At 46.5% G+C, this 20,240-nt stretch overlaps 1 protein-coding gene across 2 annotated transcripts in view; it reads right to left on the bottom strand.

Moving 5' to 3' along the window:
- Positions 1–20,240, bottom strand: part of CYP46A1 (cytochrome P450 family 46 subfamily A member 1) — a 42,978-nt gene extending 22,738 nt beyond the window's left edge. The window contains exons 1-6 of one of the 2 annotated variants that reach the window (XM_055361530.1): positions 19,905–20,038; positions 13,279–13,359; positions 12,579–12,660; positions 8,961–9,003; positions 4,641–4,714; positions 4,079–4,165 (exon numbers count right to left, since the gene is read on the bottom strand). In XM_055361530.1, the coding sequence (XP_055217505.1) occupies positions 4,079–4,165; positions 4,641–4,714; positions 8,961–9,003; positions 12,579–12,660; positions 13,279–13,321 (329 nt within the window). In that variant the 5' untranslated portion in view covers positions 13,322–13,359; positions 19,905–20,038. Of the gene's footprint in view, positions 1–4,078; positions 4,166–4,640; positions 4,715–8,960; positions 9,004–12,578; positions 12,661–13,278; positions 13,360–19,904 lie in introns of both variants that reach the window. The other variant, XM_031002032.3, reaches the window with a different exon arrangement.

Below are 20,240 nucleotides of genomic sequence, written 5' to 3'. Positions count from 1 at the left end.
ACCTAAAAATGGTTAAGATGGCAAACTTTATGCTGTGTGTATAAAAAGTTAAAAAAATAAAAATGTCTGTGAAAGCACTTTATAAACTATAAAGCACTGTTCAAACATGAGGTTCTATGTGCTGGAGATGCTTCCTCAAGACAATGACATGGTTATGTCATGATCATGTGGGCCATCATCTGGTTAGAATTGATGTTTCCCATAACCTCAAAGCTTCCTGAAGTTTGCTTGCTGGCCTTTGCAACCCTGGCTCTTGGCACAATAAGTATTTCTTAAATAAATGTCTCTTTCCAGTCTACTCCTTCCCATTTTCACTTCTGACAACTTTCCAGTAAGACTGAGACTATTCCAATTCATTGATTCACTTACGCATTCATTCACTCTATGGGCATTCCTGGAGGGCTTGTGGGGTGCCTGGTGCTGGGCGCAGGACTCAGGGACAGGGTGCGTCTTCTGCCTTCAGGGATCCGTGGTCTAGTGAGGGAGGTGGACATGAATGGAAGCACTACATTGGGTGTGACAGGTGCCTTGATGGAGGCATGAACTCAGCCTCAGTAGGTGACATCTTAGCTGGGTATCAAAGGAGGAACAGGAATTCCCCAGAGGTTCACATTGAGGCAGTGGGAACAGCAGAGATGCCAGAAAAAGCACAGTGGTTTCCAGAAAGGCTGGGGAGAGGGGATGCAAAGGTTGGAGGGGTTTAGGGGCAGACTGAGGGTGAATGGGGTCTGATCTTCATCTCTCAGATGATAGGAAGCCATTGAAGGCTTCAGAACAGGGGAGTGGCATGGTCAGATATGAGCTTTAGCAAGATCTCTTCAGGATGGTGAGTGGATACATTGGAGGAGGGAGACAGGAGGAGGGTAGGCCAATGAGGAGGCTGTAGCAAGAGTTCTGGCAAGGATGTTTATACAGTCCTCCACAGATTACATAGTCAATAATTGCTTCACAGTGGAGAAACCTGGTAGGCACCACCTCAACCACTGTGCAAACTTAACATGGCCAGCAATGGGACAAATCAGTAGCATGTGCCTCCTGATACAATGCCCCACAGAGGACACAGCATCACTCTGTAGCATTACCACCAAAGAGGGATAGCCTGAGTCTAACAGTGCAGAGAGACAGCTGACAAATTCAAACTGAAGAACCATCTACAAAACTGTCCTGTCATCTTCAAAAATGTTAAGGTAAAGAAAGCCAAAGAAAGGCTGAGAACTGTTCTAGAATAAAGGGGGCTAAAGTGACAGGGGAATTAAATGAAACACATGAACATGGATTAGATTTTAGACAAAGAAAACAGCTACAACTGTACAAATGACAAATTTTGAATATGAATTGTGAATTAGATAACAGTATTAGATTAATATTATTAATTTTCTCATTTTGATAAACTATAGTTTGTAGTCATTGTTCATGGAAGTATTTAAAGGTGGGGAGCATAATGTCTGTAACTCTTAAATGGTTTTTTAAAATATGTACTATATAAAAAATATATGTATATACACACAGTGATAAATATATTTATATATACACTCATAAAGAGAAGAAATGATAAAGCAAATGGTGATTTAAATAATAAATAATAAGTGAATCTGGGTAAAAGATATATAAGAGTCCCTTACACTATTCTGGCAATTTTTCTATAAATTCAAAATTATATCAAAGATTACCTTCTTTCCAATGTTAAAATAGAGTTACCATGTGACTCAAAAATTCCACTAGGTAAATACCCAGGAGAAATGAAAACATACGTCCATACAAACACTTGGACAAAAATGCTCATAGCAGCATTTTTCATAATAGCCCAAAAGTGGAAACAGCCCAGAAGTCCATTAACTGATGAATGGATAAACAATATGTGGTATATCCATACAATGGAATATTATTTGACAATAAAAAGGAATGAGGCATTAATATAGAAATACACCATGGATGAGCCTTAGAAACAAGATGCTAATGAAAGAAGCCAGGCATAAAGGACCACGTATTGCATGATTCTATTTATATAAAATGTCTAGAATGCAAAAATCCATAGACAAAGAAGGTAATTAGTGGTTGCCAGCAGATAGGGGAATTGGGAAGAAATGAGCAATGACTGCTTTTTTTTTTTTTTGAGATGGAGTCTCGCTCTGTCACCCAGGCTGGAGTGCAGTGGAGTGATCTCAGCTCACTTCAACCTCTGCCTCCCGGGTTCAAGCAATTATCCTACCTTAGCCTCCCAAGTAGCTGGGATTACAGGTATGCGCCACCACACCCAGCTAATTTTTGTATCTTTAGTAAGGATATGGTTTCTCCATGTTGGCTAGGCTGGTCATGAACTCCTGATCTCAGGTGATCCGCCTGCCTCGGCCCCTCAAAGTGCTGGGATTACAGGCATGAACCACCACGCCTGGCTGAACGACTGCTTTTGAGGGTGATGAAAATGTTCTAAAATGTGCTGTGTTGATGGTTATAGAATTCTATGAATATACTAACGCCATTGAATTGTACACTTTAAATGGGTGAGCTGTATGGTATGTGAATTATACCTCCATAATAGTTATTTAAAAAGTAAAGTACAGTCATGTGTTACTTAACGACAAGGATACATTCTAAGAAATGTGTTGTTAGGGAATGTCTTCATTGTGTGAACAGCATAGAGTATACTTACACAAACCTAGACAGTATAGCCTACTACACACCTAGGCCATATGGCCTAGACTATTGCTCCTAGGCTATACACCTGTGCAACAGGTTACTGCAACACAATGGTATTTGTATATCTAAACATAGAAAAGATACAGTAAAAATACAGTCTAAAAGATTTTTTTAAATGGTCCACCTGGATAGGGCACTTACTGTGAATGGAGCTTGCAGGACTGGAAGTTGCTCTGGGTGAGTCAGTGAGTGAGTGGTGAGTGTGAAGGCCTAGGACATTACTGCACGCTACTGTAGACTTATAAAAACTAGACACAGGCTACACTGAGTTAAAATTTTTTTTCTTTCTTCAATAATAAATTAGCCTTAGCTTACTAGAACTTTTTACTTTATAAACTTCTCATTTTTTAAATATTTTTGACTCTTGTAATAACATTTAGCTTAAAACACAAACACTGTTCAATTGTACAAAAATATTATCTTTTTTGTATCCTTATTCTATAAGCTTTTTTATTAATTTTTTACTTTTAAAACTTTGTTGTGAAAAACTAAGACACAAACACACACATTAGCCTAGGCCTACACAGGGTCAGGATCATCAATATCACTGCCTTCCACCTCCGCATCTTGCCTCACTGGAAAGTCTTCAGGGGCAATAACAGGCATGGAGCTGTCATCTCCTATGATAATAATGCCTTCTTCTGGATGCCTCCTAAAGGACCTGCCTGAGGCTGTTGTATAGTAAACTTTTAAAACATCTGTAAGTAGAAGGAACCCATTCTAAAAGAATGTTTAAAAGTGTAGTAAACACATAAATCAGTAACATAGTCAATTATTTTCATTTATCAATATTACGTACTGTCCATAACTGCATCTGCTAGACTTTGGCATGACTGGCAGTGCAGTAGGTTTGTTTACACCAGCACCACCACAAACATGTGAGTAACACATTGCACTACGCCATTACCATGGTTACAGCATCACTAGGCAATAGCAATTTTCAGCTCCATTATAATCTTATGGGACCACTGTCACATATGCATTCCGTCGTTGACCGAAACATCGTTATACAAAGCACAACTATATCACCAAAACATAAAAACTCAAATGAATAAAAGAAGAAGCCCTGACAAGGAGTGATGAGGTCTGATGTGGGGAGCTCTTGGAGGACAGGAACCCCCATGCTTCTGGCCATCGTGGGCACTCAGCCCTTGATGTTCCCAAACTGCGTGGGGGCCTCATTCATCCCCACTTGGCCAGCCTGTCTCTCTCTCTCTCCCTTTTGACTATTAACACCCTGTCTTTCCCCTTTTTCCTCTCTCCCTTCAGCTGAGGGAGGCCCCCTTGGGTGGACACTTCCCTCCCCAAGGCCCACCTACACTTCGGCAGCCCCTACTGCCTCTGGCCAGGCAGGAGCCACGGAGCCTCCGGCCACACTCACCTCCGGCTGAAGGCCAGGTCTATGACTCTCCGCTGCTTGTGCCAGCGCTCATAGTTGCATTCGGACACCAAGCCTTGGCCAAAGAGTCTGTAGGAGACACACACGTGATGCAGGAAAGAGGGTGGGGGGTGGGGAGCGACTGCTTGATGGGCTTGGGGTCACATTTTGGGATGAGGAAACGGTATTGGAGCTAGGCGGTGGCGACGGTTGCGCCACATTGTGAATGTACTGAATTCCACTAGACTGTACCCCCTAAGGTGGGGAAAATGGTGAATGTTATGTCAGTTTTACCGGAATTTTAAAAATAACTTAAAAAGGAACAGGATGATCGTGTTACCCAACCTCAGTGGCCTCTATATTCCCTGCCATCTGGAGGTTGGGGGAGAAGGAGGAAACTGCCCGTGACAAGAGTGGGGCCACTGTTTACAGGGCACTCATCACATGCCTGGCAGCCAGGGCCTCAGGCCTCAATTCTACAACCCACATTCTGGACCGCACTGGCCCTCACTCACAGCAGGGCTCTCCTGGCCTCCCACCCAGGCCTTCCACCATACCTCCTTACCTCTCACCAAACACAGTCTGGAGCGCACGGTACATCTTGGAGTCCTTGTTGTACTTGGTTGACATCAGGAACTTCTAAATATCCCCAAAAAACCAACATAGGCTCATGCACCCATGAGTAGCTGCAAGATGCTCTTCTGAGACATGCCCCAAACAATCACCATTGGCTGAGTCTCAGCCACAGTGTGCCCACTTCCCATGCATGATCCCACACAATCGTCCCTATCTTCAAGTAACATCAGCTGTGTGGGGATGGGGAAAATGCAGCACAGAGGGGCGAAGTGATTTTCCTGTGGACGTACAGTCAGAGAGCGTGGGGAGGGCTTGCTCACTCCAATGTCACACTCGGAACCCCATACCATGTCACCTTCCAAAGCAGCAAAACAGGAAAAGGCAAATGCTGCTCTGAAACCAGAGTGAGAAGGGGAGAAGCCCTTCCGGGAGAGGAAGGGCTTCTGGGTCACAGGAAGGGCACTTGGCACACATTTAATATTGCTAGCATGCACTCAAGCCGGGCAGTCAAGGAAGTGTGAAGGCATACTTCCACCTGGGAAGGAGAAACTGCTAAGGACTTGCCCTTGTGCCATAAACAACCAGAAAACCTGGGAAATGTATGAAATGTCTGCTTTCAGACACTGGACAACAGGCAGTGCAGGATTGTGAAACTCCCCGGAGGAAAGCTCAACTTACCTCACCAAGAGCTGGACGGTAACAACAGTAACATTAGCCAACAGCTCTTGAGGCAGGATTGCCCAGTGGTTAACAGCGTGGGCTGTGTAGTTAGCCAGCTTCAATTTGGATCTGGGCTCAGCATCCCTGCTGCACCACATGCTAACTCTGGGACCCTGGATGAGTTACTCACCTCCTCTGCCCCTCAGTTTCCTCATCTTAGATGGATATAAGAGTTCCTGCCTGGCAAGTTTGTTGTGAAGAGTGTCAATTCTACATAAGAAGTGCTAAGAATGGTGCCCGGCACATAGCAGGTGCTCAATAAATGCCAGGTGCACAGCTGCACCCTGCAGTTCACTCAATGCCCAGTCAACCCAAGTTGCTGAGATTACAGGTGTGAGCCACCACGCCTGGCTGCGGGTGTTGTTTTTATGCTCATCTTACATACAGATGGAGAAACTGAGGTTGAAAACTGACCCAAGGTTACACACATAGTAAATGGTAGACACAGGATTTGAATCCAGGCAATTTGCTGCAGAGAGAGGGGAGAGATGGCTATGATCCAGACCAAGGGACCACAGGTCCCCTGGTACATTCAGGCAGAGATACATGAGGGGGAACGGGCTGCAGGACCCAGAGCCCAGAGGCCTGCCCTCTGGGCTACTGCTTTATCCTGTGGGTGCTGGGAAGCAGTAAGAGGATGACTCAACTATCGGTTAACCTGGGTGCTGCTAGCTTCTCTGAGGTTAGCTCCTGGGGGTTTAATATCGATTTTTCAGCTGAAAAGAAGCCCCAGAAGTGCCTGACTTTGTGTCAGGAACCACATTCCAGGGACCTCGAATGTAACCCAAACACTGTCATTTGTAACCCAAGTTCTGTCCCACCAAGAGGAAGACTGTGACAGTAAATGCCCACCCTACAGGCCCCTCTCAAATACCCTAGAGTCACCTGAGGTCTAAGTGAGCCATTCTTAGATTGAACTGAAGATCCCTACCATTAAGGCAGAGTAGCCTCAGTCAGGGTCTGACCAGGTGACCCCCACAACCAGGCACCCCCATGGCCTGCTGTCTCAGAGGCTGGGGATCCTGTGATGGCCTGGTGACATAAACTGTGGGATGTGAGGGATGCACAGGGAACCCCCAGTGCCTTGCTGCTTCCTCTGGTCACACACACACTGATGGCACACTTCCACCCGGGAAGGAGAAACTGCTAAGGACTTGCCCTTGTGCCATAAACAACCAGAAAACCTGGGAAATGTATGAAATGTCTACTTTCAGACACTGGACAACAGGCAGTGCAGGATTGTGAACCTCAAGAGAAGGCGGGGGGGAAAATGTGAGACCTATGACCTAGGATTACCGAGCTTTCTACCCAGAGGCAATTCCAGGACAGCAGCACAAAGAGAAAAGACCTAAATGCAGTCCAGCAGACGTGCCAAGTTGAATAGACAGAGATCAGAGGCTAGGCAGACCAAAGGAGGCCAGAATTAGTAGGACAAAGTACCAGGGAGAAGCTATGCATAGAAAGAGCAGGACAAAGTACCAGGGAGAAGCTATGCATAGAAAGAGCAGGACAAAGTACCAGGGAGAAGCTATGCATAGAAAGAGCAGGACAAAGTACCAGGGAGAAGCTATGCATAGAAAGAGCAGGACAAAGTACCAGGGAGAAGCTATGCATAGAAAGAGCAGGACAAAGTACCAGGGAGAAGCTATGCATAGAAAGAGCAGGACAAAGTACCAGGGAGAAGCTATGCACAGGAAGAGCAGGACAAAGTACCAGGGAGAAGCTATGCATGGAAAGAGCAGGACAAAGTACCAGGGAGAAGCTATGCATAGAAAGAGCAGGACAAAGTACCAGGGAGAAGCTATGCATAGAAAGAGCAGAACAAAGTACCAGGGAGAAGCTATGCATGGAAAGAGCTCCTACGCAGCATCTGCATGGGGTCCCTTAGGTCTTCGGGTGTATACCAATCTATGCAAATGTAGGGTGGAACTTCAGAAGACTGGCCAAAACAACTTCTGGGGAAAGAAGAATTACTGGGTGACTACAGACTGAAGAATTCTCAGAGCTTACACGGGGCCAATAATTATTCAAGTTTCCACTACCCAGAATAGACAAACCTCAGACACAAGACCTTCGGTAGAGGCCCCAGAATGGTCACTCCTTAGCAGTAGGGCTAAACTAGCTCTCAAGTAAAAGTCTACTCTAGACCCTCACTTATAAAAGCCTTAAAGCAAGCCTGGAAAGGATCAAACTGATCTGCAAGTAACTTTATCATCTCAGAATGAAGTCAAAGAATCTCTAAAGGAATATAACAAAATCTAGTGCCCAAAAATGTAAAATTCACAATGTCCAGTATCCAATAAAAAATCATTAGACATGCCACAAAGCAGGATATTATGACCTATACCTAGGCCCAGATAATGGAATGATAGAACTAGCAGACAAGAACTATAAAACATCTATTACTAATATGATCATGGAACCCACATATCTAAGAAATTCAAAGGATCCCAAATAGAATTAACAAAGAAAAGTACAGCAAATAAAGTATACCAAGGCAGATCATAATCAATTGCTGACATCAGTGATAAAGAGAAAAATCTTAATAGTAGACTGAGATGAAGTGGTATAATATTATTTGAAGATATATTTATATAAGTTAAAGATGAAATTATAAACCCTAAGAAAACCACTAAGAAAGAGAGAAAAGGAACCAATAAGATAATAGTGGTTAGCTGGGCACGGTGGTAGTCTCAGCTACTCAGGAGGCTGAGGTGGGAGGATTGCTTGAGCCCAGGAGTTTGAGGCTGTGGTGAGCTATGAAACCTGGGGAACAGAGTGAGATCCTGTCTCAATCATCAATCAATCAATCAATAAGACAATAGTAGAGATGAAACAGAATACTAAAACATACTTAATCCAAAAGAAGGCAGGAAAGGAGGAAAAGGGAACAAAAAACAGATGGGACAAATAGAAAACAAACAGTAACATGGTAGATCTAAACACAGCCATATCAATAGTTACAGTAAATGTAAATGACCTAAGCACTCTAATTAAAGGCAGAGATTGTCAGACTGTATAAAACAGCAAGAATCAACTGTGTGCTATCTATAAGAAACCCACTTTAAATATAAAAATGCAGATAGGTTAAAAGTAATATAATAGAAAAAGATATAACATGCAACGCTAAGCATAAGAAAGCTGGAATGGAGGGTGGGCATGGTGGCTCACGCCTGGAATCCCAGCACTTTGAAAGGCTGAGGTGGGCAGATCACTTGAGGTCAGGAGCTCAAGACCAGACTGGCCAACATGGTGAAACCCCATCTCTACTAAAAATACAAAAATTAGCTGGGTATGGTGGCAGGCACCTGTAGTCCCAGCTACTTGGGAGGCTGAGGCAGGAGAATCACTTGAACCCTGGAGGTGGAGGTTGCAGTGAGCCGAGATAGCGCCATTGCACTCCAGCTTGGGCAACAAGAGCGAAACTGCTTCTCAAAATAATAATAATAATAATAATAAAGCTGGAATGGCTTAAAGTAGACAAAATATACTTGGAGTAAAGAATGTTATTAAGAATAAAGATGAACATTTCTAAGGATAAAAGAGTCAATTCATCATAAAGACAAATCCATCCTAAATGTGTACACACCTGATAAAAGAACTTCAAAATACAGGAAGCCAAACTAATGGAACTGAAAGTAGAAATAGATAAATCTATGATTATGAAGTGTTCAACATTCCTTGCCCTGCAACCACTAGAACAAGTAGACAGAAAATTAGAAAGGATTTAAAAGATTTGAATAACACTATTGACCAAATTGACCTAATCGACATTTCTAAAACACTTTATTCAACAATAACACAATATACACTCTTTTTAAGGGTTCATTAACATTCACTTTGATGAACCATATGCTGGGCCATAAAACAAATTTCAATTAATTTAAAAGGACTGAAATTATGATGATGAGTATTCTCTCTGACTTTACAGAATTAAATTAGAAATCAATAACAGAAAGATATCTAGAATATCCCCTAATATTTAAAAATTGAATAACATACATCCAAATAATCCATGGTTCAAAGAATAAGTCACAAGGGAAGTTAGAAAATATTTTGAACCAAATGAAAATAAAACATATCAAAATTTGTGGTAAATTTGTCCAAAAGCAGAGCTTAGAAGGAAATGTATAGCTCTAAATGCTTACATTAGAACAGAAAAAATGTCTAAAATCAATTGTTTAAACTCCATCCTAAAAATCAGAACAAGAACAAATTAAACCCAAAGTGAATACAGAAAGGAAATAAGAAAGAGGAGAAATTGGCTGGGGGTGGTGGCTCACGCCTGCAATCCCAGCATTTTGGGAGGCTGAGGCAGGCAAATCACTTGAGGCCAGGAGTTCGAGATCAGCCTGGCCAACATGGTGAAACCCTGTCTCTATCAAAAAAATAAAAATTAGCCGCGTACAGTGGTGGGTGCCTGTAATCCCAGCTAGTCGGGAGGCTGAGGCAGGAGAATCACTTGAACCTGGGAGGCAGAGGTTGCCATAAGCTGAGATCACGCCACTGCACTCCAGCCTAGGTGACAGAGCAAGACTTCATCTCAAAAAGAAAAAAAAAAAAAAGAGGAGAAATCAATGAAATACAAGACAAACAATGAAGAAAACCAATAAAACTAAAAGCTACTTCTTTGGAAAGATGAATAAAATTTATAAACCTTTTGGTGAACTGATCAAGAAAAAAAAAAAAAAGAAAACCCAAATTACTACTCTCAGGAATGAGAGAGGGAACATATCACAGATCCTACAGACATTAAAAAAAAGAAGAAAGAAAATCTCATGAACAACTTTATGCCAATAATTTAAGCAAATTATGTGAAGTGAACAGATCTCTTGAAATATGTGAATTATCAAACTCAAGAAAACAGAAAATCTGAATACCATATGTCAACTAGAGAAGGAAATGCTGAAACATGCTACAAGATTAATTCACTTTGAAAACATTATGCTAAGTGAAATAAGTCAGATGCAAAAGGACAAATGCCATATGATTACACCTGTATGACGCACATAAAGTAGTCCAATTCACGGAGACAGAAGGTAGAATAGTGGTTTCCAGGGTCTGGGGGGAGGGGAATGGGGAGTTATTGTTTAATTGATACACAGTTTCAGTTAGGGAAGATGAAGAAGTTCTGGAGATGGATGGTGGTGATGGATGTACAACAATGTGAATGTCTTTAATGCAGCTGAACTCTACACCTAAAAATGGTTAAAATGGTAAATTTTATGTTATGTGCATTTTATCATAATTTAAAATTTAAAACATACAATGTAAACAAAATTAAATTTGTAACTTAAAAAAAATAAAAATTTCCCTCAAATAAAACTCCAGGCCCACATGACTTCACTGGTGAATTATATCAAATATTAAAAGAAGAAATAACATCACTCCCATACAAACTTTTACAGAAAATAGAGGAGGAAGTTACCACTTCCCAACTTATCCTATGAGGTCAGTATTAACCTGATGTCAAAACCAGTCAAAGACATTACAAGAATCAAATAAATATAGAAACAAAAACTCTTAACAAAATATTAGCAAATTAAATCTAACAATAATTAAAAGATAATATATCATGACCAGGAATGCAAGGTTGGTTTAACATTTGAATATCAATCAATCAATATAATTCACTATATCAATATATATCTTTAAACTTCTTTTCGCATTAAGCATCACGAAAGTGTGCATGGTTTTTGGTAGCATGCTTTTACAAGTCTTAAATTGTGTCTATGTTTGAAATTAAACTTTTAATGAAAAATTATTTTTAACATTCTGCTAGAGATTCCTGGTTATTCATTCAACCTGTCTCCTTGTCTTGACTGTAAGTTGTATTTTATCCCTCTCAGAGTCACCACAGCCACCCTCCATTGCAGAGCATTGCCCCACACATCTGCTGCACACCCACGGTAAGAAAAAAAATGCATCATTGTTTATTGAGCAATTGCTGTGTGCCAGGCAGGGGCTAGATGGCTCATTTATATTATTTTAGTTCTATTCTTACAACCACCCTGTAACAGAGGCACCACCTCTATTTCACAGATGAGGAAATGGAGGCCCAGAATGATGAAGCAACTTGTCCAAGGTCCCACAGCCAGTTGGTGGCAGAGCCCAGAGTTGAGCCCAGTTCTGCCAACTCCACAGCAGACACCCATTCTTAGAACCTTCATGGTAGACAGGACAGACAATGCCACCTGCCTTGGTTCCCTCATTTCACTTCTTTCTTTTTTTTCTTTTTTGGAGATGGAGTCTCACTCTGTCACCCAGGCTGGAGTGCCGTGGCACGATCTCAGCTCACTGCAACTTCTGCCTCCCGGGTTCAAGCGATTCTCCTGCCTCAGCCCCCAAGTAGCTGGGATTACAGGCGCCCACCACCACACCCAGCTAATTTTTGTATTTTTAGTAGAGATGGGGTTTCACCATGTTGGCCAGGCTGGTCGCGAACTCCTGACCTCAGGTGATCCACCAGCCTCAGCCTCTCAAAGTGATGGGATTACAGGCGTGAACCACTGTGCCTGGCCCTTTTTTTGAGATGGAGTTTCACTCTTGTCACCCAGGTTGGAGTGCCATGGCACGATCTCTGCTCACTGCAACCTCCACCTCCCAGGTTCAAGTGATTCTCCTGCCTTAGCCTCCCGAGTAGCTGGTATTACAGGTGCCTGCCACCATGCCCAGCTAATTTTTGTATTTTTAGTAGAGATGAGATTTCACCATGTTGGCGAAGGGACTAATAAGAGTCCCTACTCCTATGAGGATTAAATGCGTCACTAATTGTGAAGTGCATAGAAAAGTACATAGTAAGCACTCTTTAAGGATGTTTTGACATATTATTTGTTAAATAAACTGATCAATTTTTAATTCTTATCATAGCCCTGGAGATAGGGTTATAATTCCCATCTCACAGATGAAGGAACTGAGGCAAAGAGAGGCAAACTAAACGTGTGTGCACTAGTTGGGCAAAACTTCCAACCCAAATGGGGACAGCAAGGTCCCCATCTACTCCCCACATCAAACGGCAATGCTTGCAAGAGTCCCCAAGGAGTGGGTGCTTAGAGGGAAAGATGCCATTCCTTTCTGGATCTTTGGGAAACCAGCCAAAATGCGCCTGGCTCTGGAACATTCATTCAAAGTCTCTGGGACCAGGCTTCACTCCCCCAACCCAAGGAAAGGCAGGGAACTCCCTCATGGAAACCACTCTTCCTCCTACCTTAACCGACTCGGGACTCGTGACGATGACTGAGGTTTTGTGGAAGACGTTGACCCGCACAACAGGTCCATACTTCTTAGCCCTGGAAACCAAAGTGACCCAAAGGAAACTGTCAACCACCTGAGGTATGACCATCACCAACCCCGCCCAGCAGAGAAACCAATGTTTCCCGTCCCAGAAGGTGCTCAATGCATGCTACCAAAAGAGTGCTGTGCTGGGGCCCAGGAGCCCTGGGGGCAAGGCTCTGCCCTGTTGCTCACTTGCTGAGTCATGTCCCCCAGCAGGCCTCAGTTTCCACAGCCATGGAATAGGGTTGGAAACACTCCTTCTTTGATTATCCCAAAAGGTTGTCCTGGGAATCAAATGATTCGCATCTTTGAAAGTACTTTGAAAAATGTAAAAAAGTGTCACACCAAACAATGACTGTTACCTAGTCACACCCCCCCACCCAGTTTACAGATGAGGAAACTGAGGCTCAGAGAGCTTCTGATGGCTGGTCTAAGGTCCTGCAGTGGGTGAATGGCAGAGCATGGCTTCCAAGCCAGCCTCACCTGCCTCCACTCAGGGGAGGAACTGCTGGGGCTGGGAGTAACCTGGGCTAGGGGAAGGTGAGGCTGGGAGTCTGTGTGCTGGATTGGGTTGGGGGAGCTGCCCCAAGGGAACCTGGAGTAAGGGCAACAAATGACAAATGAGAACCCACCAATCCAAAAACACATCTTGGAGCACACGGCCACCAACCTCATCCTTTTTCCAAAAGCAGGGGAGGTGTCCTAGAAGGAAACTAGAAGAAACAGGAAACATTAGGCTTACCAGCAGTCAACAGGAAAGAACGCTCCCTTCCCCACAAGATCTTATTACTAGGCCCACTTCACAGACAGGAGGACCGAGGCATGGGGAGGTTACAGCACTGGCTCAGGGACACCAGGCAGTAAGAATGAAGACAGGATGCAAACCCAGGTCTGACCAGCTCCAAAGACCCCCTTGGAGAAGAAACAGTTTTTTTTCCTGTCTCCCTGGCACAGAAGTTGGGGGCTGGCAGATAGAAAGGACTCAATAATATTGTGTGGGATCACCCTCAGATATTCCCCAATACTGACCACGCTGGGCACCACGCTAGGCTTCAGCCCCTCCAACCTCCCCACATGGCTGATCAGTCTGTTGTTAGCCATATGACATAGGACAGCCGAGATGAAAGGGTGAAGTCATTTGCCCACAATTGCACAGCTGGTACCAGGGCTCCCCAAAGCCTGTCTCAGCAAGGGATGGTTTGGTCATATAAATCTGCTGTGTTCACCAAATTGTAAAGAAGCCAGTGCAGTGTCATCCTGAAGCTCATTCCAAGGGGCCCATGACTTCCTGTCTCCTGTATGACTTTATTCCTACCAAGCTCAATGCAGCATCCCCAATGGGTGAGAACAAAATCACATTCTCCCAGGGAAAGGCGGAGAGTAAATAAACAAGTAAAGACAATGTCAGAGGGTGATAGGAGAAAAAGAGAACAGAGTACGGGGAAGAGGAAGGGCTGGGGATGAGTGTGTGGGTGTCCGTTTAAAACCCACTTATGCCTAGTGTTCCATTATTGGAACGCTAAGCTTGTGGAAGTTATTTATGTCCTACTGCTCAAGGTCATCACCAAGGTCTGATTTTTCAAATTCAAAAAACTGCAACCTCAGGCATAAATGGGTTAATGCAGGCAGGGCAAGGAGTGTCCCTCTAAGAGGGTGGCTTGTGAGATGAGACCTGCAAGAAGCGGGGGAAGAGCCTTCCAAGCAATGGGAACAGCAGGTGCCAAGGTCCTGAGGTCAGAGTGTGCTTGGACAGTGAGGAAGCCAGTGTGGCTCGGGCAGAGTACTTGAGGGAAACAGAGTACAAGGTGGGGTCACCAAGACTGGGGGCAGGTCATGTAGAGTCTTGTGGGCTGTGGTCCAGATTTTTGCTTTGACTTTGGTGAGCTGGGGTCCACTAGAGGGTTTTGAGCAGAGCAGAGATGGGATCTGACTTGGGTTTGAATGGATTGTTTTGCAGCAGTGCAGAGAGTAACCAGGGTAGGGGAGGAAGCAGGGACACTAGTGACAGGGAAGGACTGGGAGAGGTGACGAGGGCTCAGAACAGAGCAGGGCAGCGGAGGCAATGATAAGAAGAGGTCAGATTCTGAATGCTCTGTGAGGCGGAGTACTGGAACGTGCCGTTTGGCTATGGGGGTGTGAGGATGACTCTGTGTTTTTGGCCTGGGCTGCTGGAAGAATGGATGGAGAGACCATCTACCAAGATGAGGAGGAGCCAGTTGGGGTGGCAGAGCCACCTTGCCCACCCCCTGCAATTTGCCAGGGCTGTCTCTGGCTCTGCCCACAGGAGGTGAACCCACTTTGAGCAGCCCTCCACCACTGACCTCAGCCCCTCCACTTCTGGGGTAGCTCTGGGCATGTGCTCTACACAAGTCCCCAGGGTTCCCAGGGAATTGCACCTGTTTCCCCAAGAGGTAACTTGTTTTATTGGTTTGTTTACCTTCTTTATCCACTCTCCTCCTACTGCTCAACCTGGGATCATCCCCCACCTCCTAAACTACTTACACTTCATTTCTTATCTCAGGATCAGCTTTGGGGGGACCAATCTCAGACAAGCAGATGAAATTAGGAGCTTGGCTTGGGAGCGGTAAGGTTTGTGGTGGACTATTGAGCAGGAAGTTAGACACTCAGATCTGGAGCCCAGGGAAGGGCTGTAGGCTAGAGACATAAATTTGAGAGCCCACAGCAGAGAAGTGGTATTTCCAGCCCAGTGATTGGATGAGGCCACAAGGGAATGGATACAGACAGAGAAGAGGACCAAGAACTAAGCCATCACTGAGAAGTTGGGAACATAGGGACAGCCAGCCAAGTGGACTGAGCGGGAGCACTGGGGAGGAGGGAAGAGAGCCAGGAGAGTGGGTGAGAAGCCAGAGGAGGATGCGGGACAAGGCGGAGGGGGCATCGGCTCTGCCCAGGCTGCTGGGGGCCAGGTCAGACGAGGATCCAGGGCTGACGGCTGGGTGCGACAACACGGAGATCACCGGGAACCTAGCCCCCAGCAAGTTTGGTGGAGAGGTATGTGGCAGAGAGAACCAGAGGGGAGAAAAGGGAGGCCCAAAGGCAGGCAGTCAGCCAGGTGGGTTACCATAGGGGGCGGCAGCTACAGGGAATGAGAAGGTGAAGGGAAAGGTTTTGTTCCAAGCTTTGAATTCTTACATATTATATAAAAATGGGGATGATGCAGAAGAGGAGGAAAAGTGCTGATTTGGAGGTGGGGGTGCTCCTAGGACAGGGTTGCTGAGCAGAGGGGGCAGGTTGGCCTGGGCTACCCTCCCAGAACAGCTGGAAGGTGCGCGTGGGCCTGGGGCGGGAGGTGGGCAGCTGCTCAGTGGAGCCCAGGAAGGAAACTCTCACCGGCTGCTCCCTTTGCTCAGGGAAGTAGGAGGCAAGAATAAAAGCTGAGAGTGCGGATGGAGGGGGAGGTGATGGGGACTGAAGCAGGAAGGGAGAGTAGGCGAATAAACGCCCTGGGGAAGGAAGTACAGGGTGGCCGCCTGCCCGCAGTGGAGGCCCACGCCAGGTGAGTGGCCTTGAACTTGCAGGAAGATGGGCTGTGATCATCACACATGCCTGGATGTATTTCCAGAGTAATCTAGTGTCCTCATTGTCGCTTCCCAAAGCTCACATTTTGGGGGAATGTTCTCAGTTTTGAGTCACTTAAGTGAGGACAGAGTCTGAGCCCAGAGCTTCCACCCTAACCCCTGGGGTTCCCTGCCACATGGGAAGGTGAGTGCCATCTCAGGAAGACAGAGGGCACAGAGAGGGGTGGGGTCCTCATGGTCCACCAAGAAAGGGGAAAAAACCCCATTCCTTCTGGCACCTGCAGGGGGCGCTGGGGAGGCGACAACAGAACAGGAAGACCTAGGTGTTAAAAACAAGCAGGTAAGTCTAACACCATGGCCAGACATGGGGACTTGTTGCTCAGCGCCCCGGCAGGCAGAAGCCCACTTGGCATGTCTCTGGTGATAGACTGGACACGGCAGAGCAGCCCTGGGAGAGAGGAGAGGCAATCCCCCACCGCCCACCACCCTACACCTCTCCAGCACATCCAGTTTCCTGCAACATCATGATTGGCTGAGTGGGGACCCAAGCTCTCCTGTGGGCAGAGAAAACCTTGGCCAGTGAACGAGCAGAGGCCATCTGGAGAGCCCACGGTGAAGTCACCCAGAGGGATGAAGGGAATGCTCCAGTAGTGGAGGAGTGGGCTACCCACTAGGGGTAAGCGTGAGGGTGAGGGGCCACGACTGTGGCTCATGCCAGAGGGGCAGGGTGGCGAGTGCTCAGCTGGGCACCCAAAGCTCATCAGATGCACCACCCACCAGAGCCAGCTGTGGGGCTCCCCCATGGCTGGCCACCCTGCTCCTTGCTGAACAGCCCCACCCCAGCAACTGGGCAAATCGGAGTGGAACCAGCACTGTCTAGGAGGAGTCAATTTATCCCCAAATAAATAAAAATTGGGAGAGAAAGACCTTTCACTGTCAAGTTTACATCCACTCCCACATTACCAGGAGAGTAGGGGCTGATGAGGAAAGTTAGAACAGTGACAGAGAAATAAAGAAGCTACAGGTGTTTGTGTGGGATCTGAGTGTGGGGGTCTGAGTTTTCAGCTGTTACACGGATCGGTGCAGTAGGATGTGGTAAGAAAAGCACAGAGGAGGGGCACTGAGGGAGGGCCTCCTGTAGAATGAGGAAGATGAAGAGTTGCCTCTTGCAGCGAGAGGGTTCCTTGCCTGCCAGCTGGCAAAGCCCTGGGGTACCCGGGACAAATGCTACTACTGGAGACTCAACACACAGATCTCTCGTCAACCACAGTATCGCCAATCATAGTTTAAAGATCCAGGCTTTTAATGTCAAGGCATCGGGTTTCTGCTAGAAGAGGTTCCAGAACTTTCATTTAGTGCAGTTTTATATTTGACCACTAACCAATTTTTAATCCAAAATCTTTTTATATATGCATTGTTCAGTTCACCTCCTTAGAATAAATAGCCCAATCATGATTATATTCATCTTCCTCCCACTCCTCCCTCCGCACCCCACACACTCAGGTCACATGTAGACTCTGTGGTATAAGATTTGGGAAGAATTTAGCCATAAAAAGGAAAGCAATAAGGATACATGCTACTACATGAATGAACTTTTGAAACATTATACTAAGTGAAAGAAGCCAGACACAAAAGGCCACATATTGTATGATTCCATTTATATGAAATGTCCAGAATAGGCAAATCCACAGAGACAGAAAGCAGATTCATGGTTGCCAGGGCTGTGAGGGGTGGGAGAAAATGAGGAGTGATGGCTAATGGGTACGGGGTTTATTTCTGCGGTGACAAAACAGTTCTGAAATTGGTGGCGATGGCTGCACAGTGCTGTGAATATACTAAAAACCACTGAATCATACACTTAAGAATAAATTTTATGGAATGCAAGTTACATTTCAATTTTTTTAAGATGATTTAAATTCTGCTTTCTCAAGACACAGAGACCAGAACAGGTCATTTGAGTTTATGAGAAGACCAAGTAACGATGAAACTTATCAGAACAAGCACCAGACTCATTCAATTCTAAGTGCTGATGGCTTCTCTGAAAACTTGAGAGGGTGATAGTGTCCATCACAGAACTTATGGGAGATTTCCACCATTCAACCTTGAATTGCTATTGATAGAGTGTCTACTATGCATGTACCATGTGCTGCTACATGTCGGAGATGCAGCAGTGACTGAGACAGACAGGGGGCCCATGGAAAAGACAGACACTTAACAAAAACTTGCACAAATAATTGCCCAATTAACATTATGCTGTAAAGGAAAATTACAGTGATTTCAGGGTTTATAAAATGAACATAATATTTTTGGGGGAGCAGCAGGAACCTCCCTGAGGAGTTAGCATTGAAGCCAAACCTGGAAGGCTGGGGGAAGAAGCATCCAGGTAAAGTAGAAGGCAGAGGAGCTAAGCAAGAAGAGAGAGAGAGAGCACCAGAAGGGCAGAGAGCCAGCAGGGAGAACAGGTGCCTCCCTATGTCACCAGCCACAGAGATCTTTCCTGAACCCATCAAGCAGAGATTCAGGCTTCTAACGCCAGTACATCTGGCTTGTGCTGGAGAAGGGTGCCTTCCAGAATATTCACGTCCTGAGATTTTAAAAAGTGTGTCTAATACAATTGTTTATTCATTCATTCAACAAATATTTATTGAGATCTGCAACACGCCAGGCACTGGGGATACACAAGCGAACACAGAGTGTCCCTGTCCTCCCGGGGCTCACATTCTAGAGGGGGAGACAGACAGTCAACAGGTGAACAGACAGTCAACAGGTGGAAAGAAGGTAACTTCAGAGGTGATGGCCCCTGAGAAGTCTGGGGCTCGGTGGTCTTTACACAAGGTGCTGGGCAAGGCCTGTTTGAGACGAGCAGAGGAAGAAGCCCGCCAGGCCCAGGCTTGAGAAAAGGACCCGGGGGGAGGGAAGCTGCGGGGGGAGGGGCGGGGGGAGGGGCGGGGGGGGGGAGGCCGGGAGAAGAAAGGCTGGGGGCAGTAGTGAGAAAGCAAGAGGGAAGAGCAAGCTGCAGAGTGGGTTCTGAGTGCTCGGCAGGGGCCTCGCGGGCCATGCAGCCGACTTAATTTAGAACTGCATTTAGTTGTCAAGTGATGGGAAGCCCTTGGAGCAGGGAAATGACACATTTAATTTAAGCTTCACAAAGCTAAGCTGGGGGGGGGTTGGCAAGTTGAGGGGGGTGTAAGTTGCGTGGGGGTGGGGACCAAGAATGCAATTTTAAGTACTAAGGAGAAGACAAATGGGGTGTCCCAGAACAGAAATACAAGCAAAAGGAAACATGACTGAAGTACAGCGTGCTCCAATCCAGGCTGACCCTGTCCAAGTCCCAAAGTTAACAGCGCCCACTTTGGAGGCAGGCTGACCTGGGCTTAAATCTAGGCTTACCAACCGTGTGACCTTGGGCAGGTGACTTCGCCTCTGCGCGCCTCAGTCTCCTCGTCTGTACGATGGGGTAACAATAGCGCCTACCTGAAAGGGCTGTCGCTGCCATCACGTTTGTGGGGCCCAGCTGTGCGCGGTGGGCGCCCACCAGCTGCTGCGGCTGTGAGTAATTTGTTACTAAGAATAGTTAGCGCCCCTCTCCGGGCCGCCGACTCCCAGCGGCCGCGCGCAATAGGCGAGGCCGGACCCCCGGCCTGGACGCCGGCTTAGACGCTGCCCCCAGGCCCCCAGTTCCAGCGCCCCAGCCAGGCCCCGCCCCCAGCCCCGCTCACCTGGGCCGCGGCGGCCCGGGGATGTGCTCGTAGCGGCTGCGAGCGCGGTGCACGAAGGTGCAGCAGAGGCCGAAGGCGAGCAGGACGGCGCTGCCGAGCAGCAGCAGCCCGGGGCTCATGGCTCCGGGACAGGCCAGGCCAGGGTCGGGCCGGGCGCCGAGGGGGCCGGGAGGCCGCGAGCCGACTCAGCTGTCAGCGCCGCGCGCCGCCTCGGCCCCAGGCCCGGCGCGACCCAGCACCCTCCCCGCCCGCTCGGCTCCGCCCCCGCCGACTCCGACCCCTCCCAGGGCGCACAGTCCCCGCCAACCACGTCTCCGCCTTCGGCTCCGGCGCTCC

Source organism: Gorilla gorilla, chromosome 15 (assembly GCF_029281585.2).
Source record: "Gorilla gorilla gorilla isolate KB3781 chromosome 15, NHGRI_mGorGor1-v2.1_pri, whole genome shotgun sequence".
NCBI lineage: Eukaryota > Metazoa > Chordata > Mammalia > Primates > Hominidae > Gorilla > Gorilla gorilla.
The sequence above is the reverse complement of the archived record's forward strand: the minus strand, read 5'-3'. Positions and strand labels throughout refer to the sequence as shown.